Source organism: Podarcis tiliguerta, assembly GCF_965153285.1.
Source record: "Podarcis tiliguerta genome assembly, chromosome: 10".
NCBI lineage: Eukaryota > Metazoa > Chordata > Lepidosauria > Squamata > Lacertidae > Podarcis > Podarcis tiliguerta.
Window position 1 is genome coordinate 5,644,870 of NC_139543.1, and position 24,852 is coordinate 5,669,721.

At 42.4% G+C, this 24,852-nt stretch overlaps 1 protein-coding gene across 22 annotated transcripts in view; it reads left to right on the top strand.

Moving 5' to 3' along the window:
- Positions 1–24,852, top strand: part of MAGI2 (membrane associated guanylate kinase, WW and PDZ domain containing 2) — a 598,802-nt gene that overhangs the window by 509,819 nt on the left and 64,131 nt on the right. For 8 of the 22 annotated variants that reach the window (XR_014502057.1, XR_014502058.1, XM_083399304.1 and 5 more), the window contains 3 exons: positions 10,736–10,777; positions 15,589–15,680; positions 20,272–20,464. Coding sequence is in view for 20 of the 22 variants with exons in the window: in XM_083399304.1 (XP_083255430.1) it covers positions 10,736–10,777; positions 15,589–15,680; positions 20,272–20,464 (327 nt within the window). In the remaining 2 variants the exon portion in view is untranslated. Of the gene's footprint in view, positions 1–10,735; positions 10,778–15,588; positions 15,681–20,271; positions 20,465–21,675; positions 21,763–24,852 lie in introns of all 22 variants that reach the window. The other 14 variants (XM_083399299.1, XM_083399302.1, XM_083399305.1 and 11 more) reach the window with 3 other exon arrangements.

A 24,852-nucleotide genomic window follows, 5' to 3' on the forward strand; every position in this document is an offset into this window, starting at 1 on the left:
AGAAGGTCATCGGTTCGAATCCCCGCGACGGGGTGAGCTCCCATTGCTCGGTCCCTGCTCCTGCCAACCTAGCAGTTCGAAAGCATGTCAAAGTGCAAGTAGATAAATAGGTACCGCTCCAGCAGGAAGGTAAACAGTGTTTCCGTGCGCTGCTCTGGTTCGCCAGAAGCGGCTTAGTCATGCTGGCCACATGACCTGGAAACTGTATGTCTGCTCCCTCAGCCAATAAAGCGAGATGAGCACCGCAACCCTAGAGTCAGCCATGACTGGACCTAATGGTCAGGGTTCCCTTTACCTTTACACTACTGTACAAGAGATTCTCCCAACATCACAGTAAATACATTAGCTGTAATCTTTGTAGGCTTCAGCCATGGTGTTTCTCAGAATTACCTTCATTTGGGCCTGTTTACAGATGTGGACCAAGAAACCTGGAATGGAATTAGTAATGACCCTATTCAAACCCATTTTTGGAAAACAAGCTTGGATTGATTTTTGACTTGCCTTTTCCCCTTGGTACATCTATTGCTTTAGTGGCAGAATGTGGATGTGGTGCTGAAAGGTTATTCCCCAGCGAACTCCCTTCTGGGAATGGTTGTCAGAAGGAGTGACGGGAGGACCTGTAATTAGCAAGCACTTTTTGAAACTCAGCATCTTTGCTTAAAAGATACTTGACTTGATCTAACACTTTAAAGACAGGGCAGTCCTTTTCCCAATAATTGCTCCCCATATGGGAGTCGCTCAACAGTAAATGAAATATTTTCACAGAGTCTTGCACTTGTTATTCAGCAGGGAGGCTCTTGAATAAAACTACTATAGACAGAGTCGAAAAGTGCAGAGTAAAGATTAACTTCTATCTGGTTAATAAAAAAAAGGCTTGAGAGATAAAGAAGAAATAAAGAAGGCATCAATCAGTAGAAGAGATTATAACATGGGTAGGCAACTAAGGCCAGATCCGGCCCAATCACCTTCTAAATCTTGCCCACGGATGGTCCGGGAATCAGCGTGTCTTTACATAAGTAGAATGTGCCCTTTTATTTAAAATGTATCTCTGGGTTATTTGTAGGGCATAGCCCCCCCCCCCAAATATAGTCCTGTCCCCCACAAGGTCTGAGGGACAGTGGACCGGCCCCCTGCTGAAAACGTTTGCTGACCCCTGGATTATAATCTTCAGCCTGGGACAAAGAATATATTTTCAGAGGATTACCTAATATCAAGTAATTTGTAAGGGTCATATTTAATTCATATTTTGGCCTAAATGTCATTTCAAACCTTCAAGTTAAGCAAAAGTTAATTAAGTTTTGAACCTTGTAGCCTATATTAAAAACTGTTTCAGTGGATCCCAAATGTTCCTGTGTACCTGAAAGAACATCTGCACCCCCATCGTTTAGCCCGGAAACTGAGGCCCAGTTCCGAGGGTCTTTTGGCTGTTTCCTCATTGAGAAAATTGAAATGACAGGGAACCAGGCAGAGGACCTTCTCAGTAGTGGCCACTGCCTTGTGGAACGCCCTCCGAGCAGATATCAAACAGATAAGCAACTACACAAATTTCTGAAGACATCTGAAGGCAGCCTGGTATCAGGAAGTTTTCAATGTTTGATGTTTGCTGTATTTTTATTCTGTTGGAAGCCATACAGAGTGGATGGGGCAAATCAGTTTGACATCTGATAGCAGGGCTTTCCACAGGGTGGGCGCCACTGGTTCCCTGTAAGTTCAGTTCTTGCAGTGAGGAAACCGCCAGAAGACTTTTGGAACTGGACCTCTGTGTCCAGCGATGGAGACGCTCCTTTAGGTCTACAGTACCAAAGCCATTTAGGGCTTTAAAGGCCAGCACCAACACTTTGGTGAGCTTACAGAGGCTGCTCACCAATATAATTTTGCTTCATCTGGAAATGAAACAACCTTAACCTCTTAACACACTGTGAGCCAGTGTGGTGTAGTGGTTAAGAGCGGTAGTCTCGTAAGTCTGGTAAACCGGGTTCGCGTCTCCGCTCCTCCAGAAGCAGCTGCTGGGTGACCTTGGGCTAGTCACACTTCTCTGAAGTCTCTCAGCCCCACTCACCTCACAGAGTGTTTGTTGTGGGGGAGGAAGGGAAAGGAGAATGTTAGCCGCTTTGAGACTCCTTAAAGGGAGTGAAAGGCGGGATATCAAATCCAAACTCCTCCTCTTCTTCTTCTTCTTCTTCTTCTTCTTCTTCTGTTAAAATTTATGCAATTCACACACCTGACTTCTTGTCAGTCTGCTCATAACACTAACGGGACTGTTTGGGTGGATTGTGATTCATTTTAGGAATGAGTAGCAAATTCTCTCTGGAGACCATTGACCCTCCTTAGCGTTGGACTCCAACTCCCATCAGCCACAGCCAGCATGGTCAGGGATAGTGGGAGCTATAGAGGACCACACATTCCCCACTATGGCCATAGATGGTTTTGAAGCAAACTGTTTAGCACCAAAAAATCAAAATGTTGTGTGTTATTGTGCTCATGTCCTGCTTACAGGCTTCCCATAGGCATCTAGTTAGCCCCTGTGAGAACAAAATGATGGACTAGATGGACCATGGATGTGATCAAGCAGGGCTTTATGTTCTTTAATAATGAAGGAAGCATTAAGAACAAACACATTGCAGAAAGCCTTAATCAAGGGTTCCATTGGCCAAGCAAGCCTTAAGACTACGCCCCCATATGCCCTTCTTCACATTGCTACAATGCATTGTTTGGATTTCTTGTGCCTGCGTTATATTGTCTTAATATATTAACTAGATTGCCTGTTTTATTGGGTGTAATTTGCTTCCTGAGCAAGACAATACAGAAAAGTGCCCTGGGAACATTCAACATCAATTTGAAACCCCAACCGGTTCGTGGTATGCTGCAGCAATTAGACTGGCAGGGGATCTGCAGAATAATTAGCCCAATATGTTGCATAACATCTTACGCCAGCAAAATTTCCACTTTGGATGTGAGCACCCTTTTCTCATGCAACTCTCTTATGCAAAGTTTCAGAACAGCCTTCTGCTAGCAGAAAGGGCTTTGCACCAGCAGAAAGGCAACATTGGGCACAGTCTGATTTTAGTCATTCTCTTGAAATGTGCACCTGAGCTCGAGTGAATGCACTGAGGCTTTTTCATTCCTTTCCTCAACTTCATTTTCCCTTTAGGGTGCAATCCAAGGTGCTCTTTATACTGAGGAGATGGGAGGGTCATTATAAGCCTTGCTGCATTATTTCCTCGAATGTTGGCCAATGGAAGTTTCCTCTCACCCATATAGTCCTGTGGAAGAATGTTATAGCAGCCCATGGTCATCGTTAGCATATTTTTTTATGCTGATAGTGCTTAGATTCCAAGATTTTTCCCAGTGAGAGCAGAACATGCATCGTTCCAGTGAAATGAGCTGTATTGCTTGCTAAACTAAGGGAAATTCTAGAGGTGATATTAAATGAGCAAAAGAGGGTTCGGGTGAGAGTGGTTTTATTTTTCATTCGATTTTGCATAAAACGTACTTGAGATGCTACACCCGTCCTCCCTTCCTTCCCTCAGTTATTTTTCTGCTTTGAAAATTGGCTGCTGGATTTAAAGTGAGAGTTTCCCTGAAGCTTTCTATATTAAGACATCAATCATGCACCGAAGTATAAAGTTGTCAGAAATCCACAGAAAATTCTGAAGTACACAATGGAATATCCTTTGTTTTTTCCATAACACAAAACCATTAGGCAGCTTTGTGTTTCTGAGGTTACAGTGCTTGTGAGGTTACAATTTGTGTTTAATGTATGTATATACAAATACATATACATAATCAGAAGCACTTCAAATTGAAATCCAAGGCTGATGGGTGACATGCAAGTGCCATTAAACAGGAAAACAAGATGCTGCTGAAACTTAAAATGTGAACCATGAGATATTCAGCTTTTACTAAACACACACACACACACACACACTAAAAAATGTCACTCTGACAGCATAACGCTACATATGTCTACTCAGAAGTAAGTCCCACTGAGTTCAATAGCAATTACTCACGGGTTAGTTGCTTATTATTGCAAATAATAATGCTTAGTATTGCAAATCCTTGTAATGCTTGTTAGTGTGATGAAAGAAGCTACAAATAATCCTAAACTTCTGGGTATTATAAAAACCCAGTCAGAGAGAGTTTCTTACTTTGTGGTGTTGATTAGTATATACAAGGTTGCGAAAGATGTATGACTCATTTCAAGTTTACTTGAAAGAGATCTCCTATACGCAGATTTCCCTAGTACGAAAAAGGGCAGAATTAATAACCCTAAACATTTACAGCCTGAGATTTATTAATAGCTTTTTCTGTAAATGACTTGCTCCTGCATTTTAATGCATACTTCATATTTACTGTCTTCGGATATAAAGCTGCAGGAGATAATTTGAGAATTAGTTAAGTATATATGCAATCAGGCAAATTGGCTGAAGAGCATCTGTAGTATATCTCTTTGAAGGAGAGTGTTAAATAAAGGAGAATGTTAAGTCATTACAATGCTCCCTAAGCCCATTCTAGCCGAAAGGATGGGCAGGACAACTTATGAGTTAGCAAGCAGAGTTATTCTATACATGTAAGCCCCACTGAGTTCAATGAGACTTACTCCAAGGTAAGTGTGCATAGATTCCCCATGCACATTTACCGTATTTTTCGCTCTATAAGACGCACCAGACCACAAGACGCACCTAGTTTTTGGAGGAGGAAAGCAAGAAAAAAATATTCTGAATCTCAGAAGCCAGAACAGCAAGAGGGATCGCTGCTCAGCTATCACAGAAGCCAGAACAGCAAGAGGTGATAGCTGCGCAGCCTGCATTCGCTCCATAAGACGCACAGACATTTTCCCTTACTTTTCAGGAGGGAAAAAGTGAGTCTTATAGAGCAAAAAATACGGTACCTGTGGACTTCATAGAAGCGTATGTGGAGGTACAAGGTGGTGGCAGAATTTACTGCGGCTGCCTAGCCTGTGGTTCAAAAGTCACCTGGCATCCACTACACTCATTATTAGCTACAGTTGAAATATAAGAAGTGTGAAATCCCTGCTTTGTCCCCTTTGTGGCATTTCTAAGAACCTAGGACCAGATCAGAACCTCTAGAGGAATATATGAGGGGGGGGGTCGTCTTTGTCCTTATTGTGGAAGCTACACTCTCCTTCCTATCCCCATGGAGGAAACAGCTACATGGTTTCCCATTGTATTGTCTGCTGCATAACAATCAAATTAACACATGTCCTATGTATTTTGTCCGGCAATTTGTGTGCAATATAATTAACAAGTTGCCCTTTACATATATCTCAAGGTGATTTACAAACATACCATTAAAAACAGCTAAAACAGTTTTTAAAATGGTCCAAAACACAATGATTTATTTTTACAAGAGGGTGATGAGAAGATACAAATAAGTTAAAGGTAAAGGGACCCCTGACCAGTCCAGTCGCGGACGATTCTGGGGTTGCTGCGCTCATCTTGCTTTACTGGCCGAGGGAGCTGGCGTTTGTCTGGTCTTGTGGCCAGCATGACTAAGCCGCTTTTGGAGAACCAGAGCAGCACACAGAAATGCTGTTTATCTTCCTGCCGGAGCGGTACATATTTATCTGCTTGCACTTTGACGTGTTTTCAAACTGTTAGGTTGGCAGGAGCAGGGACTGAGCAACAGGAGCTCACCCCATCACGGGGATTCGAACCACCAACCTTCTGATCCACAAGCCCTAGGCTCTGTGGTTTAGACCACAGTGCCACCCGCGTCCCTACAAAGAAGTTAGAGTTTTGATTAAAAATAAGGTTAAGAATATGTTCAGAAAATGGGCAATAAGTAAGCTTGCCAAATTAATCTCTCTTCCCCTACTCATCTCTGTAGCTGCATTTTTACACACTTAACTTACTGGTTTCAGCAAGCCCTGCCGAAACCCTGCCATGAATGGCGAAGAATGTTACTATGGAATAGTTTCCCCCCCGTTGACAAGAGGGGGAATTGGAACTCTGTTTCCAAATTTAGTATTTCACACATTACTGTTTCCAGTGGACTAAATATAGGTACCTCAACTGCATGTTAGAGTGGCCACGATCTCTTTCTTGGCTGTGAGTGTCAAGAGGAGCACCCATATTATGTAACGTTTCCTGGCAGAATAACCATTATTTGCTTGGGGGGGGGGGGGTCCTGTGAGCTACTATGGCAACTTTGCAGTCTGTGCATATCTGCCTCCCTCCCACCTCCCCAAAATGACATGCTAAAAACTAATGTTTAAAGGTACCCCTGCCCGTACGAGCCAGTCTTGACAGACTCTAGGGTTGTGCGCCCATCTCACTCAAAGAGGCCAAGGGCCAGCGCTGTCCGCAGACACTTCCGGGTCACGTGGCCAGCGTGACATCGCTGCTCTGGCGAGCCAGAGCCACACACGGAAACGCCGTTTACCTTCCCGCTAGTAAGCGGTCCCTATTTATCTACTTGCACTTAATTGTGCTTTCAAACTGCTAGGTTGGCAGGCGCTGGGACCGAACAGCGGGAGCGCACCCCGCCGCAGGGATTTGGACCGCCGACCTTTCGATCGGCAAGCCCTAGGCACTGAGGCTTTAGCGGCCTTTTTTGTCAGCCATTTAGTAAAATTGCCTTCATTCTGGGGAGAAATCTAACTAGAGCTTCTTCCTGCCCACTTTTTAAAAGCACATTTAGATGTTGGATAATACAAAACATATCGCATATTTCTCAAACTATTCTGAGGAAATCATAGGCTAGGGAACTTGTGGCCATCGGTCCCATCCTGGCATCGCCAACAGTCAGGGACGGCGAGAGTTGTGATCCAGAAACCTTCAGTCCCACATCCCTGCCGTAAAGTATCTTCAAGGATCATAAGCTATTGGTCCCATTTCCTGCACGCATACACACAAAATACATATTTACACTTCTTTCTCCAGATCTAGGAGATGTGATAGTTCATACATTTTGTGAATTTAAAAATAGGAATTAACCCTCCTGGCATCACAGGGAATACACATCAAATGGAGAGGAAAATGTAAGCAGCAAAGATTAAACTTTTCCCTGTGCGGCTCATCTTGGCAGAAAGAGTTACTCGTCATGGCAAAATGTTTTTGTTGGTTATAGAAGCTGACAATGTATCCAAAAGCATTTCCAGATGAGATTATGAAAATATCAGCGTTAGAGAAAGTGCTGTGGATGAGAAGTGGTTTTGATTGCTGGCTGGCAAGGCGGCCCCAGCGGAGTTACGCTAATAGAAAGTGTCAGCTCTGCGACTGATGGCTGTATTAAAGACGTAGCAATCAGCTTCTCTTCAACCCGGCACACATTTACAAAAAGTTGCACAAGTTACATTTGCAGTTAGACAATTAGAAGGCTTTTATCTGAGAAGCGATGGAATGGGAATTTCACCGTGTAACTGAAGGAATGAAACATAAACCAGCCATCATAATTTATTATCTTCTAAAAGTACAGTCCTACAGCTGTACGTCCCAATGTGTTGAATGTAGCATCCATAGGAGTGAATCCTCACGGTGTATGTCTGTGTAGAAGTGTACCTAGGATGACAGTATCCTGTGGCAAAGATTGGACTGATACTGGAAAGAAGGGGAAGGCATGAGAGTTGGCTTCTTCTTCCTATGGATCAGAAGAGGCTCACCCGATAGGAGGGAGAGGAACAAAGCAGCAGGGAGGTCAACGCAGTGCAGGCTTATCAGCAATGCCACTGCCAGGAAACTATAATAAATAATATAAAAAACTAGTGCTGTGTCTCCACCCCACTGGGAAGCTGCTTCTACTCTGGATGTAGAATCCATTGATTGCCTTCTCTAGTCTTGATGTGTCATCCCCACAGTGCATTATTTCTGAATGGTGGTTTGAACTTTCATGTGATCTGGCCTCTGATAGTTTTCTCATACCAGCAAGAACCTTCATTTCGGCACTGGTTGTGCTGGATCTAATAATACCATGTGGCCTGAATTCTTTATTTTTTTTAAAAAAGAAATAATATAGGGAGATTTTTTTTCCGAAAAGGCTGAGCAAAATAGACCAACTCTGTAACAACTATTCAGTCGTTTTTCTCCCAGATTTCATATTCTGTTTGTTTACAAAATATGCATATCGGGCAATAATCAATATAATAAGAAATGTTTTTCTTGGGGGGGAAATGGCAGCCAGAGATTTCAAGTTTAAATAGTAATTATTCAAACATTGCATTGTAGAACCACAACACTAGATGTATTCCTTTCCATGGAAACAAAGCTGGAATGAATAATTTTATTGAAATATATATTGTCACACACAAGTAATTATTTGGAATACCTAACATGATCTACTGGATGATGATTATTCACCAAATTAATTGATTTGGGGGGGATAGAAAAGAGGTACTGTATATGTAATTTCACTGAAGCTGGAACTGCAGAAAATCCCCAGATATGTAGCCACTGATTTCTCCAAAATCTATGATAGTTGCCAGCATATATGCTACACACCAATTCTAGATTGGGAACAGAAAGGCAAATGAATACACAAATTGCAGACAGCCTCACTTGGGGAGGGACAGGACATCTCATTATGATCATGAAGACATACCGTATTTTTCACTCTATAAGACGCACCAGACTACAAGACGCACCTAGTTTTTGGAGGAGGGAAACAAGAAAAAAAATATTCTGAATCTCAGAATCCAGAACAGCAAGAGGGATCGCTGCGCAGTGAAAGCAGTCATCCCTCTTGCTGTTCAGGCTTTTTGGCACACACATTTCCCCTTACTTTTTAGGAGGGAAAAAGTGAGTCTTATAGAGCAAAAAATATTACATTGCCGTTCAATCAGCCTAATCAAATTATGCCCATCTAATTTTGGACAAATATTAAAAGCTGCTTCCTTGGAAGAGGGATCAACTGTACAATAACTCTGGAACTGTAGCTCTGTGAGCGGAATAGGGGTATAGAGTTCCCAGGATTCTTTGGGGGAAGCCATGGCTGTTTGAAGTGGTATGATACTGCTTTAAATGTAGAGTGCAGATGGAGCATCAGTGAGTCTTGCCCCCACCTGCTCGCTCCATTGATGGTTAAGAGCAGTTCTAGAAACAGGGTTGTGCTGTATGCATACATCAGTATTCCAGCAGTTTGAGTACTATAGCTTCCCCCTGAGCATGCTGGGAATTGTAGTATGCTGAGGTTGCCGGGGGTTCTCTGTCTAAAATCGCTAGCTTCCTGACAGAAGCACCATGTCCAGGTTTCCTTGGTGAGAGTGAAGACCAGACTTGACCAGTTGAAGAGCCAAGCTGGAAGACACCACTGAGTTTTTTAAAAATAAAAAAAATAGCTGGGGGAGGAGCAATTTTCATCAGGAGTACAGTACACAAAGGGAAGATTTAACTTTATCCTTCCCAGACTGAATCCTTGAAAATCGCCCCCAAAGCAAGTAAAGCATTTTTTTAGAAGACTAATAGGGGGGCATTTCAGCCACTGATGAAAGGGTTAAACTGTTCCTCTGTGCATAGCAGTCCTGATGAAAATATCCTTCCACTCCACATGTCAATATCATCATCATCATTTTATTTGTATGCCAACAATTAAAACAATGCTCAAGGCGGCTTACAATATGTCTGCTATTGTAATAATAATAATAATAATAATAATAATAATAATCCCTAATGTTATTCCATTAAGCATCATGACTAGTTTTGCCCTGGATCTGCAGTGTAAATCCAGGCTTGGTCAAACTGAAAACCCAAGAGAAATTGATCTGTCTCTTCTGCACTAGGCTAGATGTGGCCCCTCAGCAACAGCTGCTTGAGCATTTGGAGATTTGTCCAGACTTGAACTGAGGGCTGTCACATATGAGATTCAGAAGTATTAAAGGGTCATATGATTTGGTTGTGCTGTAACTGTGCTAGCCAGAGTGCCTCCATTTCTGCACATAGCTCTTGCTTGTTCCTGGCTTTTGTTCCTCTTAACCCAGACGAGATCCCCACATATGTATGGGCAACCGCAGAGACTGTGTTTATGTTCAGAAGGACAAGTCTATACTTGCCTGTTCTATTACTCAACCATCCAGGGATCAGGTTGTGCCCTGGGGCAGCTAATAACCAGGTTTTCCTGTAAATTTATAGTCAGTTCTATTTGTCAGGGTTTGGAGGGGTCTTTGGCTTTCAGTCTTCCATCGCAGCTGGAAAAAATGAAATCCATGCTGTGCATCTCTGCAGAAGAGGTAGAAAAGAGCATGAATTTCTAATTCCTGCCATCTGCTTTTGTGACCAAACAAGCTATAAACTGCCTGCACATTGTGAAACCTAATGAACATAGACACAACTTTGTAGTTTTTATTTGCCTGACTAAAATACAATGAGTAGATGTGTATAGGGTTGCATTGTAAATCTTATCAATGTCCCAAAAAACCCTTTAACATATACATTGAGCAGGGCAAGCTTGTTTCATTTGAAGTATTTAACTTAATGCTGAAGGCTGTCATTTGAAAAGAAAGTGTGGTATTTTTTTTTTATTTACCAACTGCATGTTGATAACAAGCAACTGACATATCATTGAATTGAAGTTACTTCTTAATTTGCTCTGTTTTCAAAGAATGTATCTATACAAATATACTTCAGCTAAACCAGACACAATAACGTGAGAAAAGTCTGTTCAAAGATTAAATAAATAAAAAGAGTTTGCTATTTCATACTGAAGCAGAAAAAAGCAGAACTGCATATTTACATGTCTAGACAAATTTATTTCACCTTTAATTCCACATTTTCCTATTCAGAGCAAGTGCCGCCCAGGACTGGTTTTCGAATGGATTCCTCTGGCAAGTATTTCTCTGCCTTCATTGTGCTAACATAGCTATTGTCCATTGCATGTCCTTGTGACTGTGCTTCTTTTAATCATGGCTCAGGAGTCGGGTAAATCATGAGTGCCTAATCACCATTCTGCATCGTTTTTCTCCTTTAAAAAGACAAAGACTTTTCATCTAATAAATACCCATTATGGGAAGGAGCAAGTGTTTCTTAAAAAAAAAAAAATCTCAAAACATATATGTGGAAACATGTAACCATGTTTATGATCATTAGATTAATAAGTTTAATAACATATCAAAGTCCAGAGGATTTGTGTTCACATTAATTGTCATTTAGGCTTTCACAATAATATAGGCTGTCCTGCCTACAGAAATGGTGGGATAGAGGGAGAGGCAGATCCTGTTCTGTCATCCTTGTAGAGAGCCAGTGTGGTTTAGTGGTTAAGTGCAGTAGACTCGTAATCTGGTGAACCGGGTTCGCATCCCCGCTCCTCCACCTGCAGCTGCTGGGTGACCTTGGGCCAGTCACACTTCTCTGAAGTCTCTCAGCCTCACTCACCTCACAGAGTGTTTGTTGTAGCGGAGGAAGGGAAAGGAGAATGTTAGCCACTTTGAGACTCCTTCGGGTAGTGATAAAGCGGGATATCAAATCCAAACTCTTTTTCTTCTTGTATGTAATTTTTATTTTTATTATTTCTTTTAAAAGTAGCCCTTCACTTCCATGCCATAATGGTATCAGTAGCAGATGGCAGGGCAGGGCATCACTTCTCACTTGACCTCCAGTTAGTCAGGTCACCGCAGCTTACCAGGACAGAGAGTGGGAAGGGCAAGGCAGCAAGGTTGGTGGGGTGCAAATGCATCAGCAGAGCCAATCCATTGCTCCTGCAGGTGCATTTGCACTGCACCAACCTGGCCTCTCTCTCCCTCCCTCCCAGTAAGCAGCAGCAATGCAAATGGCCAGAGTTCAGGTAAGAGCCAGTGTCCCACCACGGTGCTCTGGTGGGCTTGGTGTTATGATGAAATACATGGGCATATGGATAAGTTCACAGCACACCACAACCCCCTGATCTGACAAACCAAAGGGGTGAAGTGGTGCTGTCTCTATGCCTGGCTCTGCTTTGGGCTCCACCAGCAGAAGCTGAAAGCATGGGAAGTGAAAGCTATAGCTACCAGCAGGAAACCCTCAAAAAGTGATGCTTCTGAGGTACAGTGGGAAGCAGGAAGGATGGAATTGGCCTGGCTAAGGATCTGCTGTGTCCTAAGTTGGTTCAGCAACCAGCAGTGCACACAAACCAATAGGTGCAGCAAACCATGGGTTGAAACTGCCTCCGCTTTACCCCCTGGCTTGTGTGCGCAGCAGGACTGCTGGGTGAAGTGGTGGCTCCCTTTGCCATCTTCAAAGAATGCATACAGGATGTTGTTATGGTAATGAAGGCTACTGCTCTTTTTTCATCAAGCAGTACTAGTGATATATTTAACTGCTGGGCCTTCATGCTGGAAAGAGGGGCATTTCTTGAATTTCTGCATGCTATGGAACTGTTAATGGATGGTTCATGAGGCCTGCCCAAAGTTCACAAACTTAACCTAAGCCTCCAGGTTGGCCTCCCTAGTATTTTTAATTCTCCTACTTTTCTACAGTGTTTGCTTGAAATATACTCGTAGTCGAGAGTGGATTTCATGCTCTTTATTCAGCTCATAGTGGTGAGGGGGAATGAAAGTTCCCCCAAAGTATCTGCTTTATATACATTATTTACACAATGGGCTGCACGTGATTGGCTAATTCCGGGATTCTCCTGTAGGCCAATCAGGTTGTGGATTCACTTCCATCTGGAGCTGGATTGGGTGGCTCCTGTGGACCAACCAGACTGCTGCATTCTGAATCCTGTTGTTCTAGGACCAATCAGACTGCTGCATTTTGGATCCTATTCAACTCAGTACATAACATTGCTCTTTAGTTGAATTGAAAACATTGGATTGGTTGCAAAGGTTGCCTTTCTCTAAAGGAAAAAGCTTCCTCTAGTGGACCCAATTTATTGCATTTCCAAAAACATTTGCATTGGAATTCTACTTCTCCCTCCTTGACATGCTGTCTCTCGGGCAAAGATAAAAGGAAAAGTCTCCTCTTGTTGCCACTTCCTATTATTTAAAGTGGGTGACCAGTGGGCTGTTTGCTTTACAAAGCACAGTCTCTGCCCAGAGGGCTTATTGTGCTCAGATGTTTTGGTTTCTGGGAAAACTGAATAAACATGGGCACCATTCCTTTTCATGAAGCTCTCTATTTATTTTCATTACAATGCAGACAAGATTCAAGTACAGAAATATATAATACAGCGTTTCTAGCTTAAGCCAGTGTGAAAGGTTAATCCCCCGAAACATTTGTGAGGCCTCGATTCATAAAATACAACTTTCTACATTTATCAACAATAAATTGTTAAGAAGCACATGGTGAAAAATTCAGCTTGGAAAACGGTAGAGTATGCATATCCACGACTCATATTGGATCCTGCTGTTATTTCTTCATTTGTTTCCCCCCCACACACACACACACAAAAGCCAATCACTTTGATTTTTAATTTTTAATAAATGACCCAGTATTTATTTTATTTTGCTGAAACATATTTCTGAGTAGCTTTGAAACGTTACTTTGGGGACATTCCATAGCAAATCATTGAACATGGGTTGAATTATTAATAGTTATGGATTTTACTATTGACTTTTTAAAAGGATTCTTGAATTATTTTCTTTGGGACATATTCTGACCATGTCCAACCTGCTATGCTACAATAGTTTCATATAGGAATTGCTAACCGCCAGGTAAAAGAGCCCTACTAACACAAATATCCCAGGAATAATTCTGCTAGTTCCAAAGGGTAAGGATGTTCTTTTTTATATTAAAAAAATCACATTTCACTATGGGGGGGGGGGAGTGGAATGTATAGAGAGCCACCAATTGCTGCTGTTTAGAAAAGGGGAAGTTTTTCATTCCTGGAACAACCTCCTTCCTCTAGACCAGGGTGGTCCAACATGCTGCCGTCCCAAAGCCAGGCAAGGAAGGTGCTGGGCTTCCTCGTTCCCAAAGCCTAATATTTAGCACTTTCTCAGCTTTGGGAAGGAGATGGGAGAGCCTGGCACCTCCCCAAAGCCCGACACCTCACTTAGCCAGCTTTGGGAAGGCAGAACAGGGGCTGGTGGGGGTGTACAATTTTGGGCTTACTCCCCCCCCCCCAAATACAGAGAGAGAGAGAGAGAGAGAGAGAGAATCCTAAATCCCTGTTATCTTCATTACAGATAAAACTATTCACACTTTAGAACATTTCAAATGCATTTCAGATAACCTTACAATAATCTAGGTTCAAAGTAAACATGACAGTGGCAGGTTTGTGTCAGTCCAGATTATTATTATTATTATTATTATTATTAGTATTATTATTATTATTATTAAATTTTATATACTACGCTTCGTCACAGGGTGGTACTGTAGTCACAGGAAAAACTGGCTGCTCTAGCGAGTGGTTGCTCCACCCTTCTCTTGCCCACACCTTCCTTCCCTGATAGGGGAGCTTCAGAGCACACACTTATTAGCCTATTTTGCTGTTAAAAATCAGAACTCCTCTCCTGCTCTATATGTTATATGGGCAGGTCCAGGTTTAAACCTATATAACTGTCAACATCACAGCTAATCTGTCCCTCAGCCTCAGTTTTTACAGGTGGCGCTAATGACAGTGATCATGAGCCTTCAGAGCAGGGGTTCTTCAAAACTGGTATTTTAAATGACGGGGCTCAAAGTTTCTGCAGCAGGGTTCTCATGCTACAAAATCTCCCTGGTTTCAAACGATGCGTTTCCATCAAGGAACAAATGACAAGATGAAATTGGTTTGTGGAGTTCACTGCTGCAGGCTTCCTAGCTCAGACGCCTTTCAAAGAGGAACCGACCAAATCAAGGAGAGTCAGTCAATGGCTACTTGGCATGAGGACTCTATGCAGATTCCATGTTTGGAGTTTCTTTGGGGAGAAGAGCTCATGTGCTGCTTGTGGGCCTCCCAAAGGCATCTGGCTGGCAACTGCATGAAGTAGGATGCTGAACTAGACGGACCACTGTTGTGATCTAGGAAAACTTCTTGTATGTTCTTAAGGCATTCCTTATGGTGGGAAAATAGTGGGAAAGGAGCGGCAGGAAGTCATATGTGCATGATTAAAAATGTTTACACCACTCCTCAGACATCAGGGTAAATCCACTTACTTCTAAATACAGTGGTGCCTCGCAAGACGAAAATAATCCGTTCCGCGAGTCTCTTCGTCTAGCGGTTTTTTCGTCTTGCGGTTTAGCGGCTATTAAAGGCTTAAGGGATTAGCGGATTAGCTGCTAAAAGGCTATTAGCAGCTTAGTGCCTTAGAAAAAGGGGGTGGGGAGCGGAAAAAAAACCCCAGGAATCGCAAGACACCTCCTTTCGTCTAGCGGGTTTTCCATCTTGCGAGGCATTCGTCTTGCGGGGCACCACTGTAGAGAATTTCTCATTGGAAGGAGGAAAATGCAATGTGCCTCTTACAAATACTCTTATTCATATTCAGAATGCAGAGCAGTTTATGTGTAGCAGTCACTTTTCCTTCATTCAGAGTTACCTTGTGGCATTTGATTTGATAGTTCCATCTTCAAGTGTTTTCCTCCTGTCCGTATTCAACACATTCTGTCTTGTTTCTGTTTCCATCGGCTCTGGTGGGACTGTCATGTATCATTTAATGATCTAAACACTGGGCAGCTCTGTTTTTTTGTAGAAAGAAACTCAAAGCATTTCACACCTAAATGACATCTTATCTTATACCAGGTCCAGATTACAAGGAGTTGGATGTTCATCTTCGGAGAATGGAATCTGGATTTGGCTTCAGAATTCTTGGAGGAGACGAACCTGGACAGCCCGTGAGTTGTTTCTTTTGATTTTCTACTCTATAGCTTCAGCATCTTCGCTATCCGTCAGAAAAATATCACTTTGTATAATGGTCATATTGGAACGGCACTTTTTCTTGTTCAGACATTGAAAAAGACAGGACTCTCGAGCTATCAGCCTCTCCATCTAAAATCTGTCATTGTGAATCAGTCTGTATTAAGTTACCAGGAGTATATTCTCCAGCCTTTTACACAGTTCATTTTTCTGTGACATCTTTCAATTACTGACTTACATGACATGATTGGCTTCCGCAAATGGTCAGGGCCTTGCTTTTACAACAGCCAAATAACATTCAAACTTAGTAGGAACAAACGAATGTCATGCTTTGAGAGACACAGCACTGAGAAACGTTTGCTGGATAAATACAGTAATTTTGAGATTTGAAACTGCCCACTGTTTATATTGCACATCCTTGAGAAAATGTAACAGACATCCTGAAATGAGACATACTGCCTTCTGAAGTACACACAGTAGTGACTTCCATTAGTCATATACTGGAAGATTGCGGTATCAAAATAGAAACGTTCCCATGATAGTTCTCCTCAGCCATGACAAGCTTAAGGACTTGTGACTTTTAGTACATCACGCATAGAAAAAGAAGTAGTAATCATTTTATTTTACATATTCTGGATGTATTTTTAGCCCTTCAGCATCCCAGTGTACAATAAAGAATCTTAGAATACAGCCTTAAATATTATTGAATGCAGATAGGATAAGAAACGAACATTTTTGGTGCCTTCTGGATTTTGTATTTATTTGTACTAGCCAAAATAGACCTCAAAAATCTTTCCCCTCCCCCTGCCTTCTATGGTGAGATGCACAAGCTGTCTCAGCATATAACATTTGTACAATTGACTGTGGAGGAATGACATTGTGGTCATAGATTGCAATGGCATGCTACAACGGCAAGTATATCTATGACAATTTACCTGTCTTCTGACATCATAGCATTTTGAATGTGCAGACATCACTGATGGCTGGTGGGATAGGACAAAACACACAACACTGAGATGTCCAGATATGGGCCAGTTGCTTTCCATACTGTAATGGTTCTAGGGATTGCTTGTGCGTAAGTTGCCTTTACTCCTGGCTAGCTTGCATGGTTGAACCCTTTCTGACAGAGCAGCCCCTGTTCCGTGGCTGCCTCAGTCGCTGGCAGAATCCGTCAGTGGGCGTTTCTTAAACTGCTTCCAACATAAAAGCTGCTTGACGCCCAGTCTCCTCCCCCGTTGCCTGCGCGAAAGCTTTTTGCGCACTGTGGGTGTGGGCAACGGAGCACTTGTCCCCTCTCCGCTGGTCTCCTGCGAAGAGTCCTGGAGCCAGCTCTCCGCTTCCTCTATCTCCTCCCCTTCTCCACTGGTGTTACGCTGATTACCTTCCCCAGCGTATGGGCTATCCCTCCTCCTACTGGGACCCTCTCCCCCATCATCCGGGAGCCCTCTCACCTCCTCCTGCTCTGATGGCAGTTCCCTGACACATACATAGAAGTTTTATATACCAGAATTATGAAGTGGCTACAGGAAAGTGGGGTTTCTGTCTGATGCTTGTAGAATTGGTCTGTGGTTATTTTTAGTGCTTAAAATTCTTTTGTATATTTTGTATTGTTGTGTTGCTGTTTTAATGCCTTTGTATATTTTGCAATGCAATGCGACTTCTTTGGTGTTGTCAAGTCAGTAGATGCATAATAAATGAAATTATAATAATCATCATTATCTGTAATGGTTCTAGGGGTTGCTCATGCGTAAGCCGGTGCAAACACCTGGCTGGATTGCCTGAGTGAACCTTTTCTGTCCAGACAGTCACTCACCTGTGGCTGACTCAATCGCTGGCAGAATCCATCAGTGGGCGTTTCTTAAACTTCTTCCAGCAAAGAAGCTCTTTGACGCCTAGTCTTCTCCTACTCTCTCTGCGCGAAAGCCTTCTGCGCAAGGAGGGCGTAGGCAGCGGAGGACCCCTACTCTCCCCACTGGTCCCAGGCAAGGAGTCATGGGACCGCCTCGCCGCTTCCCCCATCTGCCCCCCTTCTCCACTGGTGCTACGCTGATTCTCTTCCCCAGAAGATGGGCTGCTTCTCCCAATCCCGGGAAGCTCTCCGGAATCCCTCTGGATTTTGCTCTCTCTCTCTCCAGCACTGATGGCAGTTCCCTGACATTATCCAAAAAAGACGGTGGCAAATCCAGTTTTGTCTAGAAGTCAGAGATCAAGGTTGTAATGTCCCTGCCTTGCCCTTGCCCATAAAACCACAGTGCATTCTAGCCAGTTTTGCAACCATAAAATTGCTGAAGACCAGAAATAAAAATAAAAATGTTGGAGTTATATCAGGGTTACATAGCAATCAAACATGTTAGTGCTAATGTTAGAATCAGAATGTTGGAGGCTATTTACACTGTCCTATTCTCAGGGTCATGATTCATGACAAGTGCATTGGTAAATGCTGGATTCACAGGAAACTTTTACACAAAATGGGGCAATGGTGCTCTTTCTATCACACACACACACACACACACACACACACACTTACACTAATTTATCATACAAGGTCTAGCTGAAAAGATAACTCGATAATCTAAGCAATACATAATTCACTGGAAGTTAGTAAGAATTTGCCAGAAGTGTTGTAGCCAAACTCTTGGGTTTGGATTGTGCTGTTATTCTGTTTACAAACCAAAATATAAAATTAGAATTTGATCAATCCCAGATTTATTGAATCAAGGCACTCCAGAGAAAGCAATAGGGAAGAGGAGGGTGGGACGTTCAGGCACAAGTCCCTTAATTGGTCTAATAAACAACATCTGCCCTGGCCCTTGGTGAATTTATGATAATATTTCTTTTTGGCATGTTTGTTGTAATGATGTCTGAGTGCTGGCATGTGGCTGTAATTGCATAGATTCAGTATGATTTTAAGAGGAAGCCATAAAGTCCAATATTGCAATTGGAGACAGAGAATGGTTGCATGATTTGGAAACACACAAAGTTTTGCTCTAGCACATGAAAGAAAAGAAAAGAAAAGAAATGTGAAAACTGGCTTGGACACAAGTTTATTCCAACCAGCTGCTTAACGTTTCAATCAAATAAGGCCTGCCTGAGAGATGCTGAAGAAGCTTTTTATTTCTCTTTTTTAAATCTTTATCGTTTTCAAAAAATGAGTATTGAATTTTTCAGCATGGGGTGGAGGAATTAAATCTTTTGCTTGTTTGTTGCTTTTTTGTGGTGATTGCCTTAGGGTGCACAACTGAACTAAAGCTACCTTTTCATAAAGAAACCTTTGAAGGATGGAGATATATAAAATTTTCAGCTAGTTTTAAGTTAGCATTCTGATCCCAAATGGCTGCGCTAGTACATTTCCCCATGATGAAGCTTAATGTTGCTGCAGCATACTGGTTCTCCTCAGGCTAAGCACCTATTGACTAATATATTTGCTAATGGCTGTTTCACCCATGCATGTACCTCTTTCAGTGCCTTATCACTAGATGTCTTCACTGAATGACTGACTCCCCTGGCTAATATTATTCATATTATTCATAGTCTACGTTGCAGTGTCTTTCTAGAAGTAACTGATCATGTTGCACATGATGGCTCTCAAAACTAAGGACCTTACTAGTATATTTTCCCTCTCATGCAAACACACAAGCTGTGTGCAAGGTGCAGGTCTGAAAGTATAGCAACTTCCATGATGCTATAATGTTAAGTTCCTGTAATAAAATGGCAGAGGTTGCTATGGCTTGACTGCTTAGATTCCCAGCTCACATGTTATATGGTTCATTCAAGCCTGAATGAGAAGAAGAGCCTGAATGTATTGTGCAAATTAGCTCTAAAATACCAAAGGATTTCAAAGCAGTTTTCAAAACGTTCATTTCCCCTCTACAGGGACCAGCCACTTCTTTGATAGCACAAATCCCCAATCAACATTGTACAACAAGAAATCTATTATCGCATTAAAATGCCAAGAGATGTGCAAAGTGGACAGGATCAAGCCACCGTAATCGTTCAATAGGTTTTGCAGTGACCCACCAACTCCTTATTAAACCACATCAGTGAAGAATGTTATTTATCTAAGGGACAGGGGAGACAGGGTTTAGAATGTCTAATCTTTAGATGTTATGTATTAATCCTCTTTAACAGCCAAACACATAGCCTTGCCCTGAAACTTTTGTGCCTGCAGTGTCCTTAATGATTCTAATTTTTGTAATTTCATGATCTCTCTCTCTCACACCCACACCCACTCACACAAACAGGAGTGTATTTTCTAACAAGAAAGTGAGCCAGCCCTGTAATTCTTAAAATATTCATTGCTGTTTGGGTTATTAATCTCATTACTCCTTTAGGAAAAAGTGTAACATTAATTACTACTAATTGCTACAGTATTTGGAAAGGATTTTGGGGCATTTCTCATAGGCTTATCTGAGCGCTGGCATTTTGGCAGCAGTATCTTGGACACCACTCTGCAACAGAGAAAAGTTTTGCTTATGCATCACCAGAAAGAATTGGAGATTTCTTTGCTGCCTTGCCCTTTGTTTGGATTTATGCTTGTAACACTCCTCCCCCCCTCCCCCCTCCCCTTAGATTTTAATTGGAGCAGTAATTGCCATGGGCTCAGCCGACAGAGATGGCCGCCTACATCCTGGTGATGAGTTGGTCTTCGTCGATGGAATTCCAGTGGCTGGCAAAACTCACCGATATGTGATTGACCTCATGCATAATGCAGCTCGAAATGGGCAAGTGAATCTAACTGTGAGAAGAAAGGTGCTACCCACAGGTATGTTCAACTGAAGGGAAACCAAATATTGTTAAGAATTGGGACGCAACTAAGGACAAATCATACATAAAATGTTCGGGGGGGGGATTAATATTCAGAGAGATGTTGCTTTTAAAAAAAAACAGATAAAATGTTTGTTTTTCAGCTTTCCCTTACAATGTTCCTGACACAAACGCTAAAGTATTTGGGTTATTTTACAGAGACTAGGAAAGTAGAACTGACATAGAACTGTACTAGTCATGAGTCACCCTGTCCATATTCCTTTTTCTATTGGCTCTATGTTCTTCCCACCATCACCTCACATGCCATCCTCCTGCTGAGTCAACTGTCCTGTTAACAGCCATTGTGTGACCAACAGACTGCAGGCAAATGAAATAAGCGTCAAGATTGTTAGGTCCCCGGGGCGGGAAGTGATTTCATGAGTTTTCAGCTCATTCCCATTCATTAGAAGCACAATGTAAAAGCCTTTTAGCACAAACCAAACAGCGGCAGGTAGAAATAGGGCAGCTGCCTTGTCTTTTTTAACCAGTCGGCATTACAGTAAAATCTAAACCATAGATACAGAATTAGACATTTAAGGAGTCATCAAAGTGGTTTTGTTTTCTAGATGTAGAGAACCCAAAGATGAGGCCTTAACTCACAGTTTTCATCTGGAGTGTATTTCTATGAGTCTATTCACTTCTTTGCAATGTTGCTGTGTGTGGATTTGTGTCTGACATCTCAAAGCCTACTGCCTGTGGGCCATTTCAGACACGACACAGAAACAAATACTACCGTGAACAGGGAGCTGAAGACAATCCTGATAAGAATACCAATAGGTTCCTTGTGTTTTCAAAAGCTGGTTTGACACATTCACATTTTACATTTTTAGGTGTACACTTAGAAAAGAGTAATGTGTGAAGAGGAAGCCATATCTAGGATACATTTGTCACACGTGCACTGAACTGAGCAATTGGAATAAGCAGATATGACTTTAAACCCCTTTCTGTCTACTCCTTCCCATTCAGTAAAGAACTCATTCTACCCTGCTTACCTTGCTAGCTTTGCCTTCCATTCCTACACATTGTAGCTGATCAAAACCTCATATTTCCAACCCCCATCTCATTCTTCACAGTGTCATCTTCTTCTTTGGCACAGTCCTATGTCCCATTGTTAGCCGTATTGCAGTCATTCCAGTAAGGAGACTGATGTTCTTCTGTTGACCATTATAGACTCCTGGAGTCAGAAAAATTCTCTCCAGCCTGGTGCAACGCCCCCTAGCAGCTCCCCAAACCTTAGGAAAATGGCCAATAGCCAAGGTAACACACAGCACCTGATGATTAATTCCTTGAGGAAATTAATTATGCTTCTGCTTGTGCGGGTGACCACTTTTATTTGTTGCTGGTCCTTGCTGCTAACTGCATGTCTGGAACTTTCAGTTGAAGGAACTTCTTCTGGTCTGGAACTTGTAGCTGAATATTCCTTTTGGTGGCAAATATCAATCACGTATTGAGTAACAGGAACCTGTCTTCAGAAAAACAATTTGAATAGGCTATTAGGAAACCTCCAGGATGCTAGAGGGAGACAGTAAGCAAAAATCCTCCCCTAAAGCTACGGAAGGGTGGTGTAAGGATTTTGTGTGTGGGCAAACTTTGGAGAGGGATCTTTAACTTACAACTAAATGAGGTGGACAAGTTTATTTTATTTATTATCTTACGGTATATTTCGTTTCGTTTCAATTTATTTCTTTATTTATGGTTTCATTTTGTGTGGGATTGTATGGGAAAAGGATGGCCGCCTCCGTAGGCCATAAGCAAAAGAACCCCCGCCCATCAAAGTAAATGATATCCATGCACATTCCCCCCAAAGTACTGGAAATTCTCCCAGCCTAACTTTGTGGAAGACAGAGTCTGGATGTCATGCCCAAAGTTTGAGATGAAGAATCAGGTTGTTGACAGCCTTTATAACAGAACATTAGGACCGGTGTTTTTTTTCTGGGGACACACAGGGGTACACATACCCCTAAACATGTTGTGAATCTAAGTTTGACCTCCTTGAGGGGCAGTATTTCAATATGAGTAGGAAAATGAGAGTACCCCTAAACTTTTTTTTAGAAAAAAAGCACTGATTAGGACAAAACTAAGAGAGAAACCCTGGCAGTCACACGGCATGCCATCATTACCAGAGTGCCCATGACGCTCCAAGCAGGTGGACCCACACATGCACAGACCCACACACCCATTTCCAACACTCTGCTATTTTTAGTTTGTGCCTCAGCCATTCCCTCCTGGGTGGTTCAGGTTTGTGGGCTGAAACCACTGTTGCCACACAGCTCTGTCATAGTATCATTATAGCACAAAACGTCAGTCCATTTCTCTAATTGAATGTGCGCTCTGGAATGTAGTATCCGCTCACTAAGTTCATACAACAAAGCGGGGGCACTTGGTAAGCTCCAGCTTGAGAATGAGAACTTCTAGCAGATGAGTGGGCCATGCTAAATCTTCACCAGCTTCTGGCTATAGCCCCAGTGAGCAAGCATATCATGGAGGTGATGGGTTTGAGAGCCATGTCTCCAATGCATAGCTGCTATTAGGAAAGATAAGCAAAGTCTCCTCCATAATCTTCACTGCCCCACCGCCCACCCACCCCAAAAAAACTAAAACAGGCCTGAGGAAGCACTCTTGAAAGAGCAAAAACCTAGTTGGAGGAAAGACAGCCAGTGCTTCATGGCTGGGTAATAAAGGTAAAGGGACCCCTGACCATTAAGTCCAGTCGTGACCAACTCTGGGGTTGCGCGCTCATCTCGCTTTATTGGCCGAGGGAGCCGGCGTACAGCTTCCGGGTCATGTGGCCAGCATGACTAAGCCACTTCTGGCAAACCAGAGCAGCGCACGGAAACGCTGTTTATCTTCCCGCTGGAGGGGTACCTATTTATCTACTTGCACTTTGACGTGTTTTCAAACTCTTGGGTTGGCAGGAGCAGGGACCAAGCAACGGGAGCTCAATCCGTCACGGGGAGTCAAATCGCCAACCTTCTGATCGGCAAGTCCTAGGCTCTGTGGTTTAACCCACAGTGCCACCCGTGTCCCTGGGTAATAACTTTCCCCAAATCTCGGAAGTATGTTCGAAGCTCTTGAGAATGAATACAGCATAGAATAATTGCAGGAATGGGAGGAATCTAATAAAGTCCAGCCATGAAACAACCACACAGGGGAAAAACTATGTTTGGGCTTGTTCATTCTGAGAGTATTTAATAGTCGGGTCTTCATCTTAAATTTAAAGAGCCATAATACCTTCAGAACTTTTTAAAAATGAGGAAGAGAAATGCCAGGTATTGAAACCTGATCAGGAAAGAGTGACATTCCAATGTACAGAAGGACTAAAATGCTAGTCTTTGTGGAGAGCATACCCAATCTTTAACTATCCCACCCATGGACAGATTTTTCAGAATAGATGGATATCCAATAGCAATATAAAATCTGCTCTACCTGGTTTATCATTCTTTCCTGTACTTAATGGGAATCTGTTACATTCATTTATAGCTGAGGCAGCACTCGGTAATTCTGTGGAGTAAGATAATTTTCTTTCTGTTGCACCCGCCGTGACATAAACCGTATTCAGGCTTCTAAAACATGACAGCCAGAAAATGAGATCTTTCTTGTCACTGACGATGGCATTTAGCTGCAGGTCTGGTTCAATAACTTTGGGAGATTTTCAATTCTAACATAGCAGCATAATGATTGTTTGTTTTTCTTTCGTCTCCCTTGCGCTAATCACTTTGTTTCAGAGTTGTACAAGGACTGCTAGAGGACATGCTATCCTGCCTGAGAAAAGAGAGACTCATCCTTGATTCAGAGAAACTTGATTTTGCACTTTGAAGATTGTGCTTGATATGTTGTGATGTGTGTGGCAGAGAGAAAGCTAGTCAGCTGTTTTGTAATATGCATCTTTATCAGTTGAAGGAGGGGAAAAACACATTTGATTTTATCTGAAATTAAAGCATTCCAAATATGGACCCATTATCTGTTTTATGAGTGGAAGCCAGCTTGTGGCTGCAATCCTATACACAGTTTCCTGGGAATAAGCCTCACTGAATTCATGTGAATTCATGCATAGGGTATGAAAAGCATCATTATATTATTTAATCCAGGTATCACCAACCTCTTTGGACCAGTGGACAGAATTCTGAGAGACAGTAAAAAAAAATTCATGGGGGAGGGGGTGGCATAACACCCTATGAGTGAGAGAGCCACCCCTGGCATCATTATGCTTACCAGGGGGTGTCAGTTGTCTCCTGCTGCTACTGTTTGTAGAGATCACACAATATTGATTTTACACACAGAGAGAGAGATTGTTGCTGTCTAATAGCCACAGGGAACATCTATCAGTACCAGGGAAGACATACAAGA